The sequence below is a fragment of the Bombyx mandarina genome, chromosome 25, assembly GCF_030267445.1.
Source record: "Bombyx mandarina strain Sakado chromosome 25, ASM3026744v2".
Taxonomy (NCBI): domain Eukaryota; kingdom Metazoa; phylum Arthropoda; class Insecta; order Lepidoptera; family Bombycidae; genus Bombyx; species Bombyx mandarina.
The window spans coordinates 5,996,693-6,018,534 of NC_143231.1; the positions used below are offsets into that span (position 1 = coordinate 5,996,693).

The 21,842-nt window shown below is 44.7% G+C and overlaps 2 protein-coding genes across 5 annotated transcripts; both read left to right on the plus strand.

The window, feature by feature from the left end:
• The first annotated feature begins 853 nt into the window (after nt 1-853).
• Nucleotides 854-16,075, plus strand: LOC149499849 (cystathionine beta-synthase-like). The gene is made up of 10 exons (XM_089738643.1): nt 854-1,290; nt 1,393-1,502; nt 1,702-1,869; nt 2,951-3,132; nt 3,376-3,597; nt 3,895-4,027; nt 5,905-6,085; nt 6,629-6,763; nt 14,163-14,401; nt 15,275-16,075. The coding sequence occupies exons 1-10, from the start codon at nt 1,277-1,279 to the stop codon at nt 15,346-15,348; spliced, it is 1,458 nt and encodes a 485-aa protein (XP_089594769.1). The 5' UTR covers nt 854-1,276; the 3' UTR covers nt 15,349-16,075.
• A 2,039-nt stretch (nt 16,076-18,114) lies between these two features.
• Nucleotides 18,115-21,521, plus strand: LOC149499850 (uncharacterized). 4 transcript variants are annotated; one of them, XM_089738625.1, is made up of 2 exons: nt 18,115-18,256; nt 18,293-21,521. In XM_089738625.1, exon 2 carries the CDS (start codon nt 18,420-18,422, stop codon nt 21,321-21,323), a length of 2,904 nt encoding a protein of 967 aa, XP_089594751.1. In that variant the 5' UTR covers nt 18,115-18,256; nt 18,293-18,419; the 3' UTR covers nt 21,324-21,521. The 4 variants fall into 4 exon arrangements, 3 of the variants coding, with proteins under 3 accessions (XP_089594751.1, XP_089594750.1, XP_089594749.1); XM_089738624.1 differs by having other exon boundaries at nt 18,120-18,256; nt 18,362-21,521; XM_089738623.1 differs by having other exon boundaries at nt 18,146-18,256; nt 18,329-21,521.
• Nucleotides 21,522-21,842: the final 321 nt, after the last annotated feature.

The following is a 21,842-nucleotide window of genomic DNA, read 5'->3' on the forward strand; positions in this document are numbered from 1 at the left end:
AGAAACAAATTGTTACCAGCGGATAATTCGGATAATTTTGAAGTCGTCGTGGCCTAAGCAATAAGACGTCCGGTGCATTCGTGGTGAGCGATGCACCGGTGTTCGAATCTCAGGCGGGTATCAATTTTTCTAATGAAATACGTACTCAACAAATGTTCACGATTAACTTCCACGGTGAAGGAATAACATCGTGTAATAAAAAACAAACCCGCAAAATTATAATTGGCGTAATTACTGGCGGTAGGACCTCTTGTGAGTCCGCACGGGTAGGTACCACCGCCCTGCTTATTTCTGCCGTGAAGCAGTAATGTGTTTCGGTGTGAAGGGTGGGGCAGCCATTGTAACTATAATTGAGACCTTAGAACTTATATCTCAAGGTGGGTGGCGCATTTACGTTGTAGATGTCTATGGGCTCCGGTAACCACTTAACACCAGGTGGGCTGTGAGCTCGTCCACCCATATAAGCAAAAAAAAAAAAATGACTCGACTTGTTCTGTTTTTTTATCAGAGTACTTACTCGATGCAATAAATTTATAGATACAATATGTAGTAGTTTTGCAAGCCAGTCTAGCCAGTCCGCATAATTGGTTCTGTTCATACCAACAGAGCTTCCGACATGTTTCCCTTTTAAATATGCCACTTATGTCAGTTTAAAACTAGGCAGTTTACATTATAAAGTAATTTCTTGTTAAGATAACTTTGAACTGTAACCATTCTCTTCCTTAATCCATAATGGAAGGAAATAATGAGCATTACGGCACTAACTTCAAGCAATATTTATATTCGATCCTTTATCGTGTTATTCTCGGTTCCACGGAAACACACGAATGGAAAGACAACCATCAGTAATAACAAGTACCGATATTATATAAACTGTATGCACAGTGCAACAAACTGAATCAGTGCCTGTACAGCTAACAACAAATACGCGCTGTAAATGCGTGCCAGTTGCGCTTGTGTTATCACGTCACACGCGTCGCGGTAAAATCTAGAAAAGCGCCTCCTTGTCGACTACAATCACGAGGAAATGAGAATAGGTTCATTATCGAACGTAACAGCCGTGTAGATTGAAATTAAGTTATCTCGACGATCTACAGTGTGTCAGGCATTGATAAAGAAACCGTCACTTGATTTAAAACCTGTTTCAGTAAAATGACATTCATCAAATTACTTATATCCGTGCAGTTCGTATATTGATTAACAAAAATTTTATCGGTAGTGAATTCGTAAATTGAATTTAATATTGTTTAAAAGAAGATTAATTTTGATCTAGAAAATGTCCAATTCAAGGTATTTATAACACACGAACAATTGGTTAATAAAAAAACAATAATTGTCATCTACCTACCAAAATAAACATTTTAATAATTGATTTTTTTTCTTGTATTGCAGAAGTTTTACTCGCAACAGAATTTATAATAACATACTAGAAACTATCGGTGATACACCACTTGTTAGACTCAATCGAATTCCAAAAGACTATGGCTTGGAATGTGAAATGTGTAAGTATAATTCACAAAGTCAGTTTAAAAATTATAAACTAAAACATTTTGTTATAATTAACCTGATTAAACATATTTTAAGCTGCCAATAACAAAAAGGTTTAAGCTTATTTTATTTATTAATTATTTGTAACACTAAATTATTTACGATACCAATACAATGTTACAATAAATTTTAAAACTTAAACCTTGTACACAGTTGCAAAATGCGAATTCGTGAATCCCGGTGGTTCGATTAAAGATCGTATTTCATATACAATGGTACTGGAAGCACAAAAATCAGGAATTGCAAAATCGGGCACAAGATTCATTGAACCGACATCAGGAAATACTGGTATAGGTGTTGCTTTAGCTACGGCTGTCTGTGGTAAGTGAAGTGATTACGTTCAATCTCATTGGAAAAACTCTTTGTGCGTTAGTATTACTGACTGAGATTCGTTTGTTCATATTATGCTAATTTAATCATTGGTATTTGTCACGTATCCTTTTTTATATTTAAAAAAAATATCTATTTTAGCCTGAAGAAACCCTTTAGAATTGCGTAGATAAGTGTTTTTGTTTTTTAATAATTTATGGTAAAAGTTTCGATGATATACTATAATGCATAATTAAAAAAAATCTGAAACCGTGATAAACCAAATGACCAATGATAAAGTTAACATATTGTGAATAAGCGATAAGATAATTGTACAAAGCAACTTTCGACTTCAGTACTGGCGTGATTTAGGAGAGAGTCGATTTTACAGCAATTAATAATTGGCAAAAAAATATAATATAAAAAAATAATAATTAAGTAATCGTTAGATATCTACACTCTACTAATTATGTTAGCTATAAATCAACTTCCTAATTCTAATTATACGCACATTTTTATTGTTTCTTAATCCACGGTGATACTAAAATATTTAAATACTAAAATACTAAAATATTCCTGTACTTCATTGCTGCTTGTTTTGCTGCTGGTTTTACTTTTTTCCTACCTATGCTAGTAACCTAGGGGGTTAGGCTAAAACCCTGTAGCTGATACCAATTTTCCGAAGTAAATATAATACTAACGTGTGTTCACGGTCAACTTCCACTATAAAGAAACAACATGGGGTAATAAAATGAAAGCAGTATGTATACATTCATAGCGTCGAAGGTAAAAGGGTACAGTGTGTGTGCCCACGTCTAGGTGTTATCACCCTGGCTATATCTGCCGCAAATCCTTCATGCATTGTGGTTGATAATGTAAAATATCTGTTAACACAATGCGATTGAATATTTAATGAAGGATCGCTATTACTTTGTAGTAGAGGTAAGTTATCTGATAATCTTGGCGTGAAAAGGTGTATTTCATTCAAAATTCAAAATTTGTTTAGTATTTATCGGCCATGTTCAATAATTTAATTTAACGTTTCACTATCAGCCATTAGTAATTTAAATTCCAATTACAAATTTCTTCAAAGGATTTGGATGCACCATAGTAACTCCTGACAAGAATTCAGATGAAAAAATGAGCACGATAAGTTTACTAGGGGCGGAAGTGGTTCAGACTCCAGCAATGGCACCTTGGGAGAGCTCTGAGCATTTCTTGTCAGTAGCTAAAAGAAGACTACTCGAAGATCCGAACGCCATATCTTGCGATCAGGTATAAATAAATTAAAAAAAAATTATTTACGATCTTTTAAGAGACTTTCCCAGAGTCGATGATGATTAAAAAATATTTAATGGTAATAAGTCCTCAAAAATGTTAAACACGAGTGATTGATTTAATCCCGTTAAAATAATTAGAGCATCTTAAGAGAAGCTGAAATAGCCTCTCAAGACTATCAGCATAGGTAGGGAAAAAAAGAGCATCTTTATTTGAATTAATGAATTAATTTAATTGCAGTACAAGAACGATGTTAATCCTAGAACTCATTACGAATACACGGCTGAAGAAATATTAGCCTTGGTTCCTGATGTGGATATGATCGTGATGGGTTCAGGGACCGGTGGAACGGTGACAGGTGTCGCACAAAAAGTGAAAGAGAAATGCCCAAAATGCATAATTGTGACGGTTGATCCTCAGGGCTCTCTCATATTTGGTGAAGGGCCTGCCGATCTCTACTTCGTAAGTTTTGGTGAACGTTAGATTTCACTATACCTCCAAAATGTATCTTATTCCGAAAGAAATGGCCCACCGGTTAGATTAAAATAAATATATGCGTAAACAAGCACAATAAGCAGGCGAAGATAAAATTGTGAACAAAACGTGATTGAATTTGGGTAGTGTTTATAAATTTTGGGCAAAGTCACGGCAAAGCGTGACCCCGTTTAGTTAGTTTGTAATAAACTAGACAGAAAATAAGTAATTATTGCTTTTGGATTCGTTCGTTATTTCGATCGATTTAACTTTATTAAATTTCAGGTTGAAGGAATCGGCGGAGATTTCGTTCCAGATGTGCTGGATAAAAGCGTGATCGATAAAGTTGAAAAACCAAATGATTATGACGCGTTTAATATGTCCAGGGAAATAATTAAAAAGGAAGGATTATTATGCGGTAAGTCACAGTAAAATACATAGGACTAATTGACATTAGCATAAGGAAAGGCTGAGATTGTGGCCGAAAAAAAACACTTTTTTTGATATCACTCATATTTTTTAAGCGTTCGATGGTTATTTGTAAAATACCATAGTTTTATTCAAATTAAACAATGCTAGTCAGAAAAATAATAATTGATCTCCGTTAGGAGTGATCCTTGTACCAGAAAAATAATTAAACCACTTTTTAAGAATCTATTTATTTGTTTCTAATGGATTAGGTCTTTACATGCAAAAAGCCTATTTACTATACAAAAAGTTAAAGTTTAAATGTTTTTTTTTTATTTTTATTAATCAAAATATGCACTAGTGGTATCGATGCATCTATTCCAGCGCAGCGATAATTTTTCAATGGATTTGATCATTGAAATATTTAGAATTTAGAACTTATCTTTCAAATGACCAGTAAGTATTGTAACACGGCAGTTTCATTCGTAAAGACCTTTTATCAATATTTACAATCTACTCTAATTAAATACCAAAGTACAATTTCGTAGTGGTAATAGCAACCGGTATTAATTACATCATCTCGTACATAATATACATCTCATTTCATGATTTCTAAATCGTTTCATACGAATAATAATGAGCATGACGTTTTAAAATAATCTACCGTTTTCAACTAATAATTTACTGTCCTGTCTAGTGTAAAAATAAATTTAAAAATCACCAAAATACTATAAGAGCCAAACAAAAAGCTTAAATGATGTGTAAGAAATTTCTTTCGTACCGTCACCATTAAAATACCTATTTGGTGTCTCACACCGAGAGCTTGGCTCGAATGTTGATTCAAGCCAATTCATTGAACTTACAATACATTGTTAAGTCGGATGCCTGCCACAAATAAGCTGTGACAAAGTATTTATTGTGATTCTGTGACTAGAATACATTACGGAACCACAACAATGTTGCATGTTAAAGTACACGGCTATGAACATGCATTTGGTATCGACATGCAACTATAGCCCTTATTCGCATCTATGTATGTACATTCAAGCAATGTTAACCCGACTTCACTGACAAGGTTTCAAAGCAGGTTTATTTATAATAGATGAATACACCTTTACATTGCACGCACAATTACAGAGTACTTAAATATTAAATATAAAAATACATTGTATATTAACACTAGCGACCCGCACTCGCTTCGCTTCGGAAACTGTAATTTATTATTGATTTCTCCACTATTTAATGGATGTTATTATACATATAAACATTCCTCTTCAATCACTCTATCTATTAAAAAAACCGCATCTAAATCCGTTTGCGTAGTTTTAAAGATTTAAGCATAAATAGGGACAGACAGATATAGGGACCGAGAAAGCGACTTTGTTTTATACTATGTAGTGATGCAATGCATAGATTATACACTTATGCAATGTAAATAGACCATTTACAAATTACCAAAAATTGGATAGTTGTGATATCTGACATAACATCCGGTATGAGCAATACAATTCAGAAATACAGGAAGTTTCAATCTGATTCAATGCAGTGATTTGGGTGAATGAACTCATGGACCATCTGCTGTTGAGCGGCTAAACAGGAGCCCGTAGACATCTCAAAGTGAATGTGGTTATCCACCTTGAGACATGACATGTACCGGGCACCGTATCATTGTATACGTATTTAATTACGATTAAAATAAATAAAAACTCTTAAAATGGATATCGAAATATTTTAAATCTATCTGCATCATTTATCTTACAGATTAGCATTTAATAAGCGTGATTAGGTATTTGATTATTGTTTTTAATAGACAATGAAATTAACCACTAGGTTAATTGCGTCTCAATGCCGATTTAACTATTTTAAAATGCATTCGGTAATCCCCAGGCGGTAGTAGCGGAGCGGCCATGATTTCTGCTATAAGGGCTGCAAAAAAACTCAACTTTGGAGCTGGGAAACGTGTTGTTGTCATTCTGCCTGACGGTATTCGGAATTATATGACTAAATTTGTATGCGACCAATGGATGGAAGCGCATCTCTTCAAAGAGCCACCAGAACGTGAATTTTTGTACGAATTACCAAAATATTTCAATAACATATTACATACGATCTTTACTCGTCCAGTCTGATAGTTAGCGTACACTATAAGCATAACCTTAATTCGCATGTAGATTCCATTTAGAATTATATATGTTTCCATAGTTCAAGAAAGCATCCTCAGTATTACTTCTTTAAATCTGAACGTATTATTATTTTGCACCGCAAATCTGCAAATCGTTTGCACCAGAAAATGCTGATATTTGTTTGTCCTTTATCCTCCAGGTCAGAACCAATAAGTAAACTTTTCTCTTGTTAATCTGTATTTTCCGATCGATTGTAACATTCCACACAATGGAACATATAGCGCGTTTTATCCTAAATGCTCAGATGTAAGTTTCTACAAACCGGAACACATAATCTGCCACTAGAACCAGAATCTCGACCCACTAAGAGCATCCGATTTTTTATCAACGCATCAACTACACATTATCTACAAATATTTTTGAGATTATTATCGATATTATTAGATTCCTCAAATCGTTATTTATAAAAAAAATATACTATCTTTCAGGTGGTGGAACAGATGTATATCAAACTTGACCTTAAATAGAACAGTGCCTCGATTACTAGAAAACAATACATGTATAGGGGCACTGGCCGCAATGGGATCTGAAAATAATGTTGCTTTAGTGGTAAACGACGAAGGGTATGTTTGAACTTCCAAAAACACATAATACTCTGATATGTAACTAAAACGTTTCAAATTGTATTCAAATTCTTAAAATAATTCATCACGAAAATCATATATATTTTATTTGTTTTTCTCTTTACAAATAATTCCATCGTTATGCTTCTCCAATAAATATCACAAGAAGAAGAAGGGTCGTCATACCCCCTCACGGGGGCACGGAACGGGCCTCGGGGCAAACCCCACTGCCCGGGACGAAGCTCCCTGCCACATAGGGCAGGGGTGGTATAGATGCGGGAAAAAGTAGGGAGAGGTACGCTGTTCGCAGCGCGCACGGCTGCACTACATCGACAAAATAATAAATACTTATATATAATACGATGGGCTTGGTTCTGTTGGGCGGAGTGATGCCCGCGGAGGAGTCACCCCGGCGCCGGCTGCTGTCCTCTGCTTGATTTTTTTTTTTTTTTTGTTTTTTTTTTTTTTTTTTTTTTTTTTTTTTTTTTTTTTTTTTTTTTTTTTTTTTTTTTTTTTTTTTTTTTTTTTCCTAACTACTAACTATAACTAACTAAAACTAAACTACGATACTAACTATTAACTACTACTATTTACAATATATACAAAGCGGGACAACAGTCAGCACCGTGGGGCCCGCCACCGGCCCCATGCCGCGGCCCCACCTCTACAAGTCAGAGGGGGAGCCGCGGCACTAGTTTAGCGCTCACCCGCTAAGGGCTCCCCAGAAGGGGAAGACCGTCGCGGGGAGGGACCGACGTAAATCACTCCCCTTAAGGGGGAGTGGTCCACCCAAACGGCGGTAGAAATGGGTCCCCATAGGGGGGCACCCCAACAGTGTGGGGGGAGATGAAGAGTGTGGACAGCTCAGTCCCATGGGGGCACTCATTATGAGCACTCCCATATCACTCCGGTTAAGCCGACTATCTTACCATAGCCGGGGGTTCCAGTAGCTCCCTTGGTAGCGCCTGACCATCAGGTGGTCTGGCGTGCAAGGGAGCTATATTGTGGAGATGCTCGTGGGGTCCACCGTCAGCCCGCTCGTACATATTACGAGCTAGCCTCCGAATGAACTCCTCGAGCGACTCCACATCTAGATCCCGGGCGATTACGTCATTTCTGACGTAACGCCCTGCTCCGACTATCGTGCGAAGAGCCAGATTCTGCTGGGCCTGTAACTTCACCCGCATGATCTGCGGGATGAGGTGATACCAGGCCGCAGCTGCGTACGTGATACGGGAACGAACATACGTCTTGTAAATGCCGAGTCTAGTCCTGGTCGGCAACCCGGAGGCCAACACCGGCCGGAGGAGAAACCTCGCATAGCGGGCGGCCGCCAACGCCGACTTGGCGTGGGCGGTCATCCTCAAACTCCGGTCGATACTGACTCCCAGGTATCGGACACTGGGCCTAAACTCGACATTGACTCCACGGAGACTGAGCTGTCCTGGGACGGCTCTTGTGCGGACCGGACCGAAGAGGATAGCCGCGGTCTTCCCCACGTTGACCGCGACCCTCCATCGGTCCAGCCACTGGGGCAGTAGGTCCAACAGCCTCTGCATCCTCGAAATGGCCGCAGAGGGGAAATTAGAGGACGAGAAGTAGGCGCTGTCGTCGGCAAACAGCGCCAACTTCACGTCGGCTTCCCACGCTTGGAGGTTGCCCTCAAGCGTGGGAATGTCGTTGGTGTAGAGAGCGTAGAGGACTGGTGCCAGGACGCTTCCCTGGGGAACTCCGGCCGTGACTGGGCGCACCGACGACTTTGCGCCCTCGACCGCGACAAGGAAGGATCTTCCCTCCAGGTACGACCCCAGCAGTCGCACATAGGCGTGCTGGAGGTCCGTGTTCTGCAACAGCTTGTAGATCAGTCCCGCATGCCAGACACGGTCGAAGGCCTTCTCGATATCGAGAAAGACTGCGGCCGTGTACTGGCGCGCGTTGGACCGATCCGCCAAGTGGTGCATAACGCGGACCAATTGCAGCGTTGTCGAGTGACCGCTGCGAAACCCGAATTGCTCGGGTCTGAGAAGGATGTGCGGCGACACCCTTCTCAGCAGCAGCCGCTCGAACAACTTGCCCATATGCGACAGCAGAGTGATCGGACGATAACTGGAGGGATTTCTCCTATCCTTGCCGGGTTTGGGCAGGGCAATAACCTTGCCCAATTTCCAAGTTCCCGGGAAGTGTCCTGTGGACAGAATGGAATTGAACAGTCGTGTCATGAATGACACGACCGTTTCGGGGAAGTGGAAAAATGCGAGGGAGGGAATACCGTCCTCGCCCGGCGCCTTGCGCCTCTTCATCCGCTTGATGGAGAGGCGCAATTCACTGGGAGTGATGAAATCACCATCTCCCAACGGTGGCACCGGGGAGGAGAGTAGGCTTGCTACGCTCTCTTCCACCGATTGGTGGAATGCGGCCTCTGAGGGTGCAGAGTTATTTGGAGCGAACTGCCGCTCCAGCATTACGGCCAGGACATCGGCGCGGGCCTGAGCCGAGAAGCATCGGTTGCCCCTCTCGTCCACGAGTGGACAAGTCGGGGCAGGCCGATTTGAGAGCTGGCGGCAAAGTCGGTGGAGGGACACGGACGAGGGGTCCTCACGGGCCTCCTCGATCCGTTCCTCCCACGCATAGCCCCGATAGGAGCTAATCTTCGCCGCCAACTCCGCTTCCAGCTCATTAAGCTCGCGCTTGATCCTGGGACAACGAGTTGTCGCCCAGAGCCTCCTCAGGCCCCTCTTCCGGCGAATAATCGCTTTCAGATGGGCCGGGAGTATACCTCTGGGCCCGCCGCTGGGCACAAGAGTCGTCGCCTGGTCGATCGCTCCCCTGATGGAGTCGACAAGGCGGACTGCCGCGTCGTCGACCCCCTCAGGGGTGTTGGGGTCCTGAATTGCGGGAAGGTCGACTAGGCGTCTCTTAAAGAGCTCCCAGTCGACCTTCGGTCGTAGGGGCGAGGTCGCAACCCGGGTGAGCCCCATTCCCAGTGTGACCAGGATAGGGAGATGGGGGGTACCCAGGTCGTACAGTGCCTCAATAGTTAAGGGGCACCGTAGCCCCTTGTGAACGCACACATCCAACACGTCGGGCTGGAGTTGCGCGGCGGTCGGAATGTGTGTGGGTTCGTCAGGGCCGACCACAGAGTAGTCGCCCCTATCGGCATCTTCTAACAGCCGCCTGCCCACTGCTGAGTTCAGTCGGGAGCCCCACGCGACGTGCTTCGCGTTGAGGTCCCCGACCAGCAGAGCTGGGCGGCTGTCGCAATTCAGGACCCGTCTTATGTCCCCGGGGTGGAAATCAGGCCCCGGGGGTCTATACGCGGCATAAACCCGCATATCTCCCCCCGAGGTGTGGATCCTCACACCGATCGACCTTGTCGATGTGAAGGCCAGCAAATCCAACTGATCATGCACCACGTCTCGCCTGACGAGCGCCGCAGTGCCCCTGAACGGCGTCCCGGCAGGACTCACCTCGTCACGTCGGTACATGAAGTAGTTTGGAATCCTGAACACATCCCGAGGACGTAGCTTGGTCTCGCCCAGGAGCACAACCTCAGGGTTGTACTCCCGGGCGAGAACCAAGAGCTCGTTCTTGCGGGGTTTTACCCCGCCGGGGTTCCAATAAATGATGCGCAGTTCCTGGCTAGCCATTGAACTGCGCAATCATTCGGTAGAACCCCGACAAGAGAGCCCCGAAAGGGCTGGCTCCCGAGGCGATCTCACGGATCACTCCGGAGACCACCTCGGACAATTTCTCCCAGAGCGCGAGAAGCCATGCAGCAAAGCCGGCAGGTTGTGAGGCCTGCCGACCGCTGCGCTGCTCGCGCTGAGGGCGGGGGGGGAGAGGGGGCTGTGTGTTTAAATTAGGCTCGATTGAGGGAGCCTCAGGTGTTGGGCTGACGCTTGGAGGTGGCTGATCATTGATGATCATCGCCTCAGCATGGGCGGGTGGGGAATCCGGCACGATGGGCTCGGCAGTACCCCTGTTAACTTCTTCTCTTTCTTTCTTTTTCCTCAATTTCCTTTTTAGTTTCTTTTTCCTATTCTTCTCCTTTTTCTTGTTGCCGATGCTCTGAGTCTGAGGTGGGGGCATGATCGCGGTTGTTCGAGCGATGTTAGCTCGGCCACGAGGAGTAGGGGTAGGTTTATTTGGCTGCCTCGGTGGGTTGGCCTGCGCCATCAACGTGGCCGCTGACGGCCCAGCCTCCACCACCGAGACAGACGGATAGGTACTAGGGGGGGAGGGGCTGGGGTTTGGGAGGATTTCCCTTTCCCCTTCCCCTTCCCCTTGGGGATGGGTGCAGAGACGACAGGAGCAGGTGCTGGAGCTGGGACATTCCTGGGCCGTGGCACCGGTGGAACAGGAGGGGGGATGGTTACTCCCATCATCCTGGCCCTCTTGCGGTAGACCACACACCGCCGATCGATGGCGGCGTGGTCCTTCCCGCAATTAGCACAGGATAATGGGCCATCCCTTGGCCTCGGGCAGTCCGCCACAATGTGCTCGCCGGCACATCGAACGCAGCGGACCGCACGGTGACAGTTCGTGGACGCGTGCCCGAAGGCCTGGCAGCGGTGACACTGCGCAGGTCCCCGGGTTGGACGCCATCCCTCGACCGTCACCCCCGGCAAGTATAACAGTTCGTTAACTGTATACAGCCGGGCGAGGTCACCCTTGGAGAGGTGGTCCAGAGCCACGAAAAATACGCAGCCCTGTCTCCCCCTCTTGGCCTGGATGCACCGGGCATATCGGGCAGGAAAGCCCAGCTCCTTGAGGGCGTTCGTTACTTCCGCCGCATCGGTGTCCGCAGGGAGACCCCGGACAGCCACCTTCGAGGGTATTTCCTCCGACAGCGCGTAACAAAACCATTTAATGGTTTTGTCTGCAGCGGAGGCCCTCGAAAGATAGTCCTGGATCACCCTGTACTCCTCCGCCGATGACGGCAGGAAGCGGAAACCGGCGCCGTGGGGTCTGGCAGAAGGAGCCCTACCGAGGCGCTCCCTAATGGCCGCCATATGGCGAGACCAGTTCGGGAGAGCTTCCACCATGATAGGTGGATGACGGCGGAGCTCCTCCTGAGCCCGACCCCTCGGCCTCGGGGGTGGGGGAACTTGCGGTTGGGTAGGCTTGGGGCGTGTACCTACTGGTGGTTGTGATGCGGCTATGGTCGCGTAGGACGTAGAGGGGATGGGTTGTTGGGCTTTGGTGGACTCGAGGTCCATATATCTGGTAGAGTCCAGATTGCCCGCCGTGCCGCTTAGGGCGGGGGCACCTCGAGTCGAATCCACCAGGATAGGGGAAATGGTAGGGGAGGGGGATCGGGGAGGGGATCTAAGTAGGCGTGGGGCTACCCCTGTCCTGACGGGGGCCCTCGGTTTGGGAACAGGTTTGACTGCTGGGATGGGACTCCCAGTAGGGGATGAGGATCGTGATGAGTCAGGAGTGGAAGATTGGGAGGAGGAGGGGGAGGAGGACGTGGCCTCGCTGTCCTCTCCCTCCGATTTAGAGGAGGGACCTAGTCGCGGTCGTTTGTCTTGGTCCTCCGATGAGCCCCGGTCGGACTCAGACCTGGCCTTCTTTCTCGGCCGAGGAGTCCCAGGGTAATCGGTCGACAAGGGAAGGGAACCTTCCCCCGGTCCGATCCCCTGGGAGACCCGGGCCGGGACCGAAGGTCCGGCCGAATCGTCCTTACCGGGGTCCATCGGGACCGGTCGGGTTCGTGGGATTGGGCGACGGGCGTATAATTCGTCCATTGCTTGACGTCCCTTCCGGGACGGGCCGGGTGTGCTGACGATGGGGGGAGAAGCCCCACCAGACATGGCTTGGCTATCCTTGGAGCAAAAGTCACGCGGTCATTGAATCGCCCCCACTAAGAATAGGAGTGCCAGAATTATTGGTCGATCGGTCCCGGTACTGACCCTATCGATCCATCCACTTGGTTAAATTAAATTAAATTAAATCAAACTTAGAAGCAATTAAAAAGCGAAAGCAAGAGAACTAATCGATTAATTATAACTATAAAAGTGGTGAGTATTAATACAATTAACTATTACTATTACGAATAATCAAAACACTAATCTAAACTACCGAATTTACAATAAACAATAATAAACAACAGTAAACAACAGTAAAAATACGAACTACGATAACGAGACGTTGGGCGGCTGCGGCCGCGTGCGCCTATCAAATATTAATATTATCTAGATAACTAACTAACTATTAATTGTAATAAAACAAGGTAATAAAGTAGGAAATAATATAATGGATTAATAGAAAATAGAAAATAATAAAAATAAAGAGAAAATAAAAATTAAAATCGTACCTGTAATAACTAGGTATAACTAAGGGTAATTTGTATAGTTAAAGCGATATTATAATTAAAGACCAGACAACAGACCATCCGGCCACTAGCTCACAGGTTCGGTTCGCCCCAGATTTTAAAATCCAAAAGGACAAGTTTTGGATCAGGAAATCCAGGGTTCAACGGACAAGCGGCTCTAACCGTCAGGTTTAAACCCACACTAAATTATATTACTGATACCAATAGGAAGGAGACATGATAGGGAACCGCAGCCTGCAACCGTGGTGCTTAAGATAGATGATAATGGATGATAATAAATCGACGGGGACAGCTTATTAGTATTGGTCGGTATGCCAGATTGAATAGAGTTTAATACAAAAATGTTTAAATGGTTTGGAAAAAATATCACGGTTTATGTGGGTAGAAATGAAAATCGTTGAACTGCAAATTGTATATAATTGAGCCACTAGTTCTTATTCGCTAAGAGCGAGACGACACTACTACTTAAATTAAAACTTGAAATTTAACTATGAACATAATGAAAATAATTAGAAAGGGAATAAAAGGAATTGAATTTTACAACCAAGATGAAATGAAATCTAAATGGAATCAATTATACACAACTTACATTAGATACTTAAGCCTAAGACCTACCTGTAAGGGCGCCGACACCGCCGACCTGCAACAGGATTGGCCTTCGGGTGTTAGAAACAGCCTCTCCTAACCCCGAAGGGTAGGGGAGGACTGGGAACAGACACGGGCGGCCAGACTCGATGGCGCTCACGAAAACCAGTTTTATTACCAAATAAAACGGCTTCGCAGCTTTCACAGGCTGATCGACACCTACCCGCTATTAACCAATGTTAAGAATAGAATAGTGTCAATCAACTCACCTGTTCCCGGGTCCCTCGTTTGTGCTGCTCGGAACGTTACCGCGCCGAAACAGCTGACGCCAGATGAAACACACTCGCGTAGGATCACTTCTGCACAGCACACGACACACAAGGATATCCTGGACGCACTGGTGTCAAAATATCACAAGGCTTTACGTGAGTCATAAACAAAGATACTACATTCCTTTAAACCTACATTCTATTCTAGGTTCTTTAAAGGCGTCCTTACAAAAGATAGTTTGAGATCCGAAGCCACAAATCCAAAGAAAGCGGGCCGTATCGATTTTAATGAGCCCGTGAATCGACATCTTATCAAGACGTATTATAAAATAGTGGAAAACCGAGGAAACCCAACTGTGGGGTTAGCTTCGAGAATATTAGACATTGCTCCGTTTGTTATAATCGTTGAAGCCTATTATGAAAACAGTAATAAAAAACAGTTTAAAGGTAAGAACCAATTTATGAACATTCTTAATCGGTTCTAGTTTCATTTTCACAAGCTCTACCTGCGCTTATGATATTATTAGCACATAATATGTATGTATTGTAGAAGTGACTATTTTATTTACGATTTATTTCTGGTTTGATTGTTATCTGATCAAACTACTATTTTTATTATAGATAGTTTTATTATTCGTAAGACCATAAATAGATGTTAGTTTTTATTTCATTAGTATTGTTTAAGGTTCGATCAAATTGATAATTATAAACAAATTGTCAATTATTTGATTGTCAATTAGATAATTATAAACAGTTTCGTTAATTTGGTTCTTAGGCAGAGTTTAGCTTGATAGAAACCTGCGTATATTCATATTCAACGACTTTTTACTGGTGGTAGGACCTCTTGAGAGTCCGCGCGGGTAGGTACCACCACCCTGCCTATTTCTGCCGTGAAGCAGTAATGCGTTTCGGTTTGAAGGGTGGGGCAGCCGTTGTAACTATACTTGAGACCTTAGAACTTATATCTCAAGGTGGGTGGCGCATTTACGTTGTGGATGTCTATGGGCTCCAGTAACCACTTAACTCCAGGTGGGCCGTGAGCTCGTTCACCCATCTAAGCAATAAATAAAAAATAAAAAAACTCATTGTTGTATTGTTACTACAACTTTACTGATTCGAAGGCAGTTAACAGCAGAGCTCTGAGTCAAAAATATGAATTTCTGGACGATGTCAGGCCGCCATGGCGCTAATGCGTAGACTGTAATTTTTCATTTGAAACTAAGACCACTGGCGATGAAAACAACTTTGTTGTGTTTTTGTGCAATAAAACAAAAAAAAACTGTTTATAAAAATGTTTTGTGTTTCGTTTTGTTTTTTCAGGATATATACCGAAGGGAATCGTAACAACAGAGCATGTGATGGAATATATACTGGAACACCAGGACAAACTATAAATAGGAATTTAAGGACTTTAAGGCGATTCATTTCTTAGCGAAAAATGAATCGATAATTAAGAAAAACTCCACAAAACTTATCACGATAATTTTCATACAGGTTTACCTACTATGAAAAAAATATTTTTTTAATTAAATGGCTATTTTCTGGCCTTAGTCGAAATAAGCATTGCGAACAATAAGTCTGTCTACTTTTAAGAGTTAAACCACATTCTTTACGAACAATCCGTAACGATTAAGTTATGAAAAAAATTAAATCATCTATGTAACATAACTTACAAACTTCTTCCAAGAATTATGGCATAATAACTATGGAAAATCTAAGCCTTATGTATGGGTACATAGATTTTTATATTGATTATTTAATAGTAAGTACGAATATAAACGTTACATTTAAACTTGAATTTCGAATCGTACTTTTCGAATCTTATGTTTGAAAATATTCGGATATTATGCTTTTGCGGTCTTATTCATAATGAGCTATTGGAGCTTTATGGTTTAAATATGTGTTTCTTTTTATTTCCTAAGCCTATCGAACGATTAGTAAAATTCTGTATTCCCAATAATTTCCCATGGATTATTTACATCTACTGAACGATTGTGAATGACTGTTATAACGCTCTTGGAGTTTTATTATAACGAACTTATAAAGCTTAGATAACTAATTTTGAATAAGAACGTTTGATAATTTTAAATGACTTATTAATAAATATTTGTTTTTACCTTCTATAAACGTTTTATTATGAATCACTTTTGGGGGATTTCGGAAAAATAAATTCCAAAACATACTTCTAGAACGTTTTAAATCATTTACAAAGAGAGATTCTGCGTAACCTTTATCCATATCAGCTACACATGAACACATGTTTAGTAAATGCAAAACCTTCATCTTCAAAATCAAAACTTCTAAAAAATTGAGAGGCACAAAACCGCAGCTTCTTCGTACCATTACAGCATCACGGGCTCCAATCGACCTAATCTAAATGTTTCTTGGGCTGTCCTAAAAGGACGTGAACAGGGAGAACAGGGGAACATGACAATGGGGTTCAGCAATCCAATTAGACGGTAATTGCACTGTTAAACTCCGAATGTGCCAGAAATTGTATGTGTGAAGAACTATTCCCACCTTTGTGCTGGAGTTCCCAGGTACCAGCCACTTCTGTTTGACTAATACAGAAAAAGGCCGTTAATAATTCTGATTTCGCAGAAGTTCTATAGACAGATTTTGTTTCTTTTCATATTAATGTTTCGTTATACCCTGTGTTCTGAACTGTATGTTCCGCATACAAAGTTCTGCAAGGAGATGTTCAAATTGAACTAAACCTCCTTTTTAGGGTCGCGCCATCCGCTAATGGAACATAATACTCGTCAACCGTAACTTTTCTAAAATAATATTTGCTAGCAATTGTCCGGCGCCGGAATGTAATTTTCTTTCAATGCTGTGTTACTCTTTCTTCAAAACCAAGGCAAAAATCTTCAAACAAAACTGCAAACGTAGCTTAAGGAGACACCTGGGCGGATCGCCTTAAGTGTATTATCTATGGAAACCCGCGGACGGCTATGCTTCTATCATCCCTTGTAAAAAAAAAAAATTTCTACCACCTGATCGGAAACGCGACCCACTGAGAAGATCCGGCGAGAAACTCAGTGGGCTGTGTCTATGTGTTGATTCACTCGTCGAGCCCTTCGTCGCAAGCGACGGCTTCGACGGGGACGGTGATTGGTGCTTGTGGTACCTAAAAGCACCGTTACTGGATCGGGAGGAGGCAGACGTGTTTAGGGCAACGTCGACTGTTTACCATTCGGTCCACAGGGTCGGGTATGTAATTTCCGGCGGCCACGACAAGAGGGTTTTCATGCCGTGCCGTCTTCTCGAAGTGGCGCAATGATGCCGACTGTAGATACTTACTGACTGATGCAAGTTCCAGGTCATCATGGAGATCCACGTTCCTTAGGAACCATCTTGTAACATAATTGATAGTGACAACTCAACAACAGGTAGAATACTGACCTTCTTTTTCGGCCCTGGGGCCGAACCTCCTACGAGGTCCCCGCGCCTAGGGGGCGCGCGGGGTATGTGGGACTCAACGATCCGCAGGTGTTGAGAGCAGACCGCGGCCCCAAGGAATTTTAGAGCCCACTCACTAAATGACTCCCCTGCACTATTACACCCGACGTCCGATTTCCGTCCGGTGTCAAAACCCGGTCAGAGTAGGGCGGTTCCCGCGGTCAACACTACAACCAGACACGCAGCGCCACCCCGAGGACGCCCGACCGACGGGTCGTCGAGGCGATAGTCGACGACCAACAACGTCGGTCTCCGCGGTACGGCGGCCCTACCAGGCCGCCCGGGCGATGCCGCTGGTGTTCCGGGATACCTCGCTGGGCCAGAATCAGGCTGCCGGGTCGGAACGCGATACAGGTAGAATAATGACCTAACCTAACCGGACCGGACAAAATTAACCGAATATGGCAATACTGCATTTAGTTGCTACTGGGCTGTCCAGAGATGTTTATAGACGAAAAGTACGGCATGAACTGGTGAGCCATGTAAACTAAATGATATTCTGATGTCTTTAAGGAAAAAAAAGTGATATTATAGCAACCCTAACGCCTGCCGCGTCGGCAGCCGCGTCTGATCGCGCGCCGCGACCAATGAGGGACTCTCGTTGTCGGCTCCCGGCGCGATTCAAAGAGTAGCGACCGAGTGGCTTTCCTTTTGGCAAGCCGCGCGTGCCCCTTTACTGACGCCGACAGTTCACCCGCAACCACCGAAGCATACACACGAGAATACGTCCGCACCTCGCTCGCTACCATTCCTTTTCGAACTTGTTTGTGGGACCCTCTGGAGTATTCATACCCAGTGCTCCAGCTGGACAACACAAAACTGGCGCCTCAACGTGGTAAGGTGGACAACACAAAACTGGCGCCTCAACGTGGTAAGGACAACACAAAACTGGCGCCTCAACGTGGTAAGGAGGACAACACAAAACTGGCGCCTCAACGTGGTAAGGAAAATCTAGCGGTGAGTCGACGAATCGTACCAGTATTGCAAATAAAATTGTGAACTCATGATCATGGTGAACACTCGAAGTGATAACCGTGCTAGCCGAAATCGCAGGGATGATGATGCAACGGACCCGTCGTCTGTCCGCGTCCCGCGATCGGTCTCCCCGAGCGCGTCCGCCGCCCAAGAAAATGGCGCCGGCGACGCCTCGCGCACAATCTACGAGTCCTTTCGAGAAGCATCTACGAGCGCGTCTCCCGCCTGCGAAATCGGCGCTGCTGACGCCTCGCGCTCCAATCACCACAACCGATCCGGCGACAGCCACGTGGCCCCCGCCGAAGCCACCTTCTCAAGCGAGCACGTGTCAACAATAGTAGAGGCAATACAGCGGAGCCAAACAGAGGTTTTGAAATCATTATTTGAAACGATACGGCACAACACATCAACACCAGTGCCCGCATCACATGCACACGCGAACTTCGCCCGATGTACCGCGCGCTTTAGTGGGACTGCAGGTGAGTCGCTTGATGCCTTCCTGGATGCGGCTGAGGCGTGTCGCGACTGCTCCGACATCTCGGATGAGAACGCCGTCCGGGGATTGTCCATGATGTTGTGCGGCGACGCCGCCGTCTGGTGGCTGGGTGTGAAGTCCTCCATATCTTCGTGGTGCGATGCCGTATCAGCCCTACGAGACGCTTTCGGTGATCGCAGACCTCCACACCGTATATACGCTCAACTGTTCAAACGAGGTCAACAAAACGATGAAAGAACGGACCGTTTCATCGCTGCGACGCGTGCTCTTCTCGCGAAGCTACCTGCCGGCGACCTAAGCGAGAAAGTCCAGCTGGACATGATCTACGGACTCCTCAGCCGCCGCGTACGGGAGAGACTTCGCCGCGACGAAGTAAGTTCATTCGACGTGCTCCTGCAAAGAGCGCGCCAAATTGAAGACGCGACGGACGAACTTCGCTACGAGCACGATGCCTCAAGACCGACGGGAGAATTAGCAAGAAAACCATACGAGTCGACGACCGGCACCGGACGCACCCGCCCTCCGCCAGCAGTAGCAGCGCGCACGGCCGCGTGCGCTCCGAGCGGCGCCGCCCCCGGCCACGAGCCCGCGACGCAGCCGCCGCTTGTTACCGGAACGCCGCGTGTATTTGACTCCGTCGAAAAGAAGCGACGCCCGAAATGTTCGTATTGCCATTTCTTCGGTCACGAGAAGAACCAGTGTCGTAAATTAGATTCAAAACAAGGTGATCAATCTCATACTAACTTATTTAAAAATAAAACTCACTCGAAATCTAGTGAAAGTGAAGTTAAAAGTGATCAGTCATTTTATTGTGTCGATTCAAAAGTGTGTTTTGAATTTGAAAACGACAAATCAGTAAAAGACCATATTCATAGTTCTAATTTAGTGCATGAAACTTGTATACTTATTTTGCCAAATAGTGATGCATGCACTGATACCTACACACAGTATAAACAGCGGCGAATTCCACAAAATTATAATTTTGCTGCCCATAATTCAAATCGTTCGCGGTTTAAGGTTATTGATAACAGTGATAATTCCGATCGACCTCGTATTGATCGCCCAGGTTCTTCTCGAGAAAAGAACCACAATATCATTGCATGCAACACGAAATGCATAACATGTAATCGATCGAGTGACGATCGCAAAAATAATAATAGTCCGAGCGAAAACATTACTCACGTTAACCCTTCAGCCGCCACAACTAAAAATGTTAACTCTTTGGTTGCCGAACGTAAAAATGATAATTTTTTTTTCAACAAAAATAATAATTTGGATAGGTTTTCTAGCGTCGACGGACATCTTTGCCGCAATGCCAATGCAAACGGGCAATGTCAAACATTAACCTGCACGGTCGCAGAGGATTCAAATTTTGTTCATCAAAGATGTCCGGGCGACAGTAAGATTTGTATACCATTATTTGAAAATTATTTTGATAAAAACGGGATAAACCCGAATGTTCCGAAATATGGGAATAAGCGTGATGTAATGGGATTTGATTGTTTTTATGGTTGCGGCGGAGATGACGATCTTACGGGACCCCCTATTGGTCGTGACGTACGGCCGATTTTTAACATAAATATACTGGGTTTTGACGGCACCGCTTTAATAGACACAGCTGCAAAACACTGCATCGCGGGTCATACGCTATACGCTCTCCTCCAGCAGAACAACCATCCTCTCCGCGTTTCCTCTCAACGAGTCAGACTTGCCGACGGTGTGGTGCGCATTATGGACGTTTTTACCACCACACTCGATGTACGCCTAGAGACGACAATTATTTCCACTCCATTCCTCATATTTCCTGAATCCACCAATAATGAAACGTTATTAGGAATAGATTTTATTACCGCAGCTGGAGTAATAATCGACTTCAAAAAGGAGGTTTGGTTCTTCAGTGATGATGCGATGGTAAAGTATAATCTGTGTTTCGAACCTAAATCGCGCAAAGTTTCCTGCGCCGCTACAGACATTCGTAGGGATGACCAAGGTACTCACCTTACGCCAGCTAAGCGGCAAGCGCTCGCTGACCTACTGGACAGGCACGCACACATCTTCAGAGCAGGGGGAGGTCCAACACCGTTTGCTGAGCATCGCATCGAAACAGGTGAGCATGCACCAATTTCAGTACCTCCTTACTGTTTGAATCCTTCGAAGAAACCGCCTGATATTATATTAGGGAAATACCATACCCAAGACCTTACCTGTTATCACGGTAACAAAGACTCCTTACCCAAACCTGTGATTCCTAAGAGGAAACGTGGACGCCCAGCTAAGGCTGTTGATGTCCTAGTCCAGGAGCGAGGGCGTTCTCCAGGACTAGAGGGGGAGTATATAGCAACCCTAACGCCTGCCGCGTCGGCAGCCGCGTCTGATCGCGCGCCGCGACCAATGAGGGACTCTCGTTGTCGGCTCCCGGCGCGATTCAAAGAGTAGCGACCGAGTGGCTTTCCTTTTGGCAAGCCGCGCGTGCCCCTTTACTGACGCCGACAGTTCACCCGCAACCACCGAAGCATACACACGAGAATACGTCCGCACCTCGCTCGCTACCATTCCTTTTCGAACTTGTTTGTGGGACCCTCTGGAGTATTCATACCCAGTGCTCCAGCTGGACAACACAAAAATATTATATTTTTTTCTGTTTTTGTATTTTCTTGAAAATTAACTTTTAAAACAAATAAATAGGCTTGTGAATTTAATTTCATCCTGATTGTGAAACTACGGGTCACGACATATGGCGCTGAAACGTGGACATTGACCGAAGGTCTGATCTGTAAATGCAAAGTCGCTCAGTGTTCTTGGAGTTTCTTTGATGGATCGAAGGAGAAATGAAAAAATCCGTTGAAGAACCAAAGCACTAGACCGCACATACGTGTCGCCGAACCGATAGCTGATGGAGCAGACGCGTTCTGGACTGGAGACCACGTGCCGGTAGATGCAACGTTGGGCGTCCCT

What these genes read in the sequence shown, in the direction of transcription:
- LOC149499850 (XM_089738625.1), top strand. Translation starts at nt 18,420, where the DNA reads ATGATCATGGTGAACACTCGAAGTGATAACCGTGCTAGCCGAAATCGC.
- LOC149499849 (XM_089738643.1), top strand. An exon ending in TTTAGCTACGGCTGTCTGTG is followed by an intron (nt 1,870 to 2,950) that starts GTAAGTGAAGTG and finishes ATTTCTTCAAAG; the next exon opens with GATTTGGATGCACCATAGTA. An exon ending in GGCCTGCCGATCTCTACTTC is followed by an intron (nt 3,598 to 3,894) that starts GTAAGTTTTGGT and finishes ATTAAATTTCAG; the next exon opens with GTTGAAGGAATCGGCGGAGA.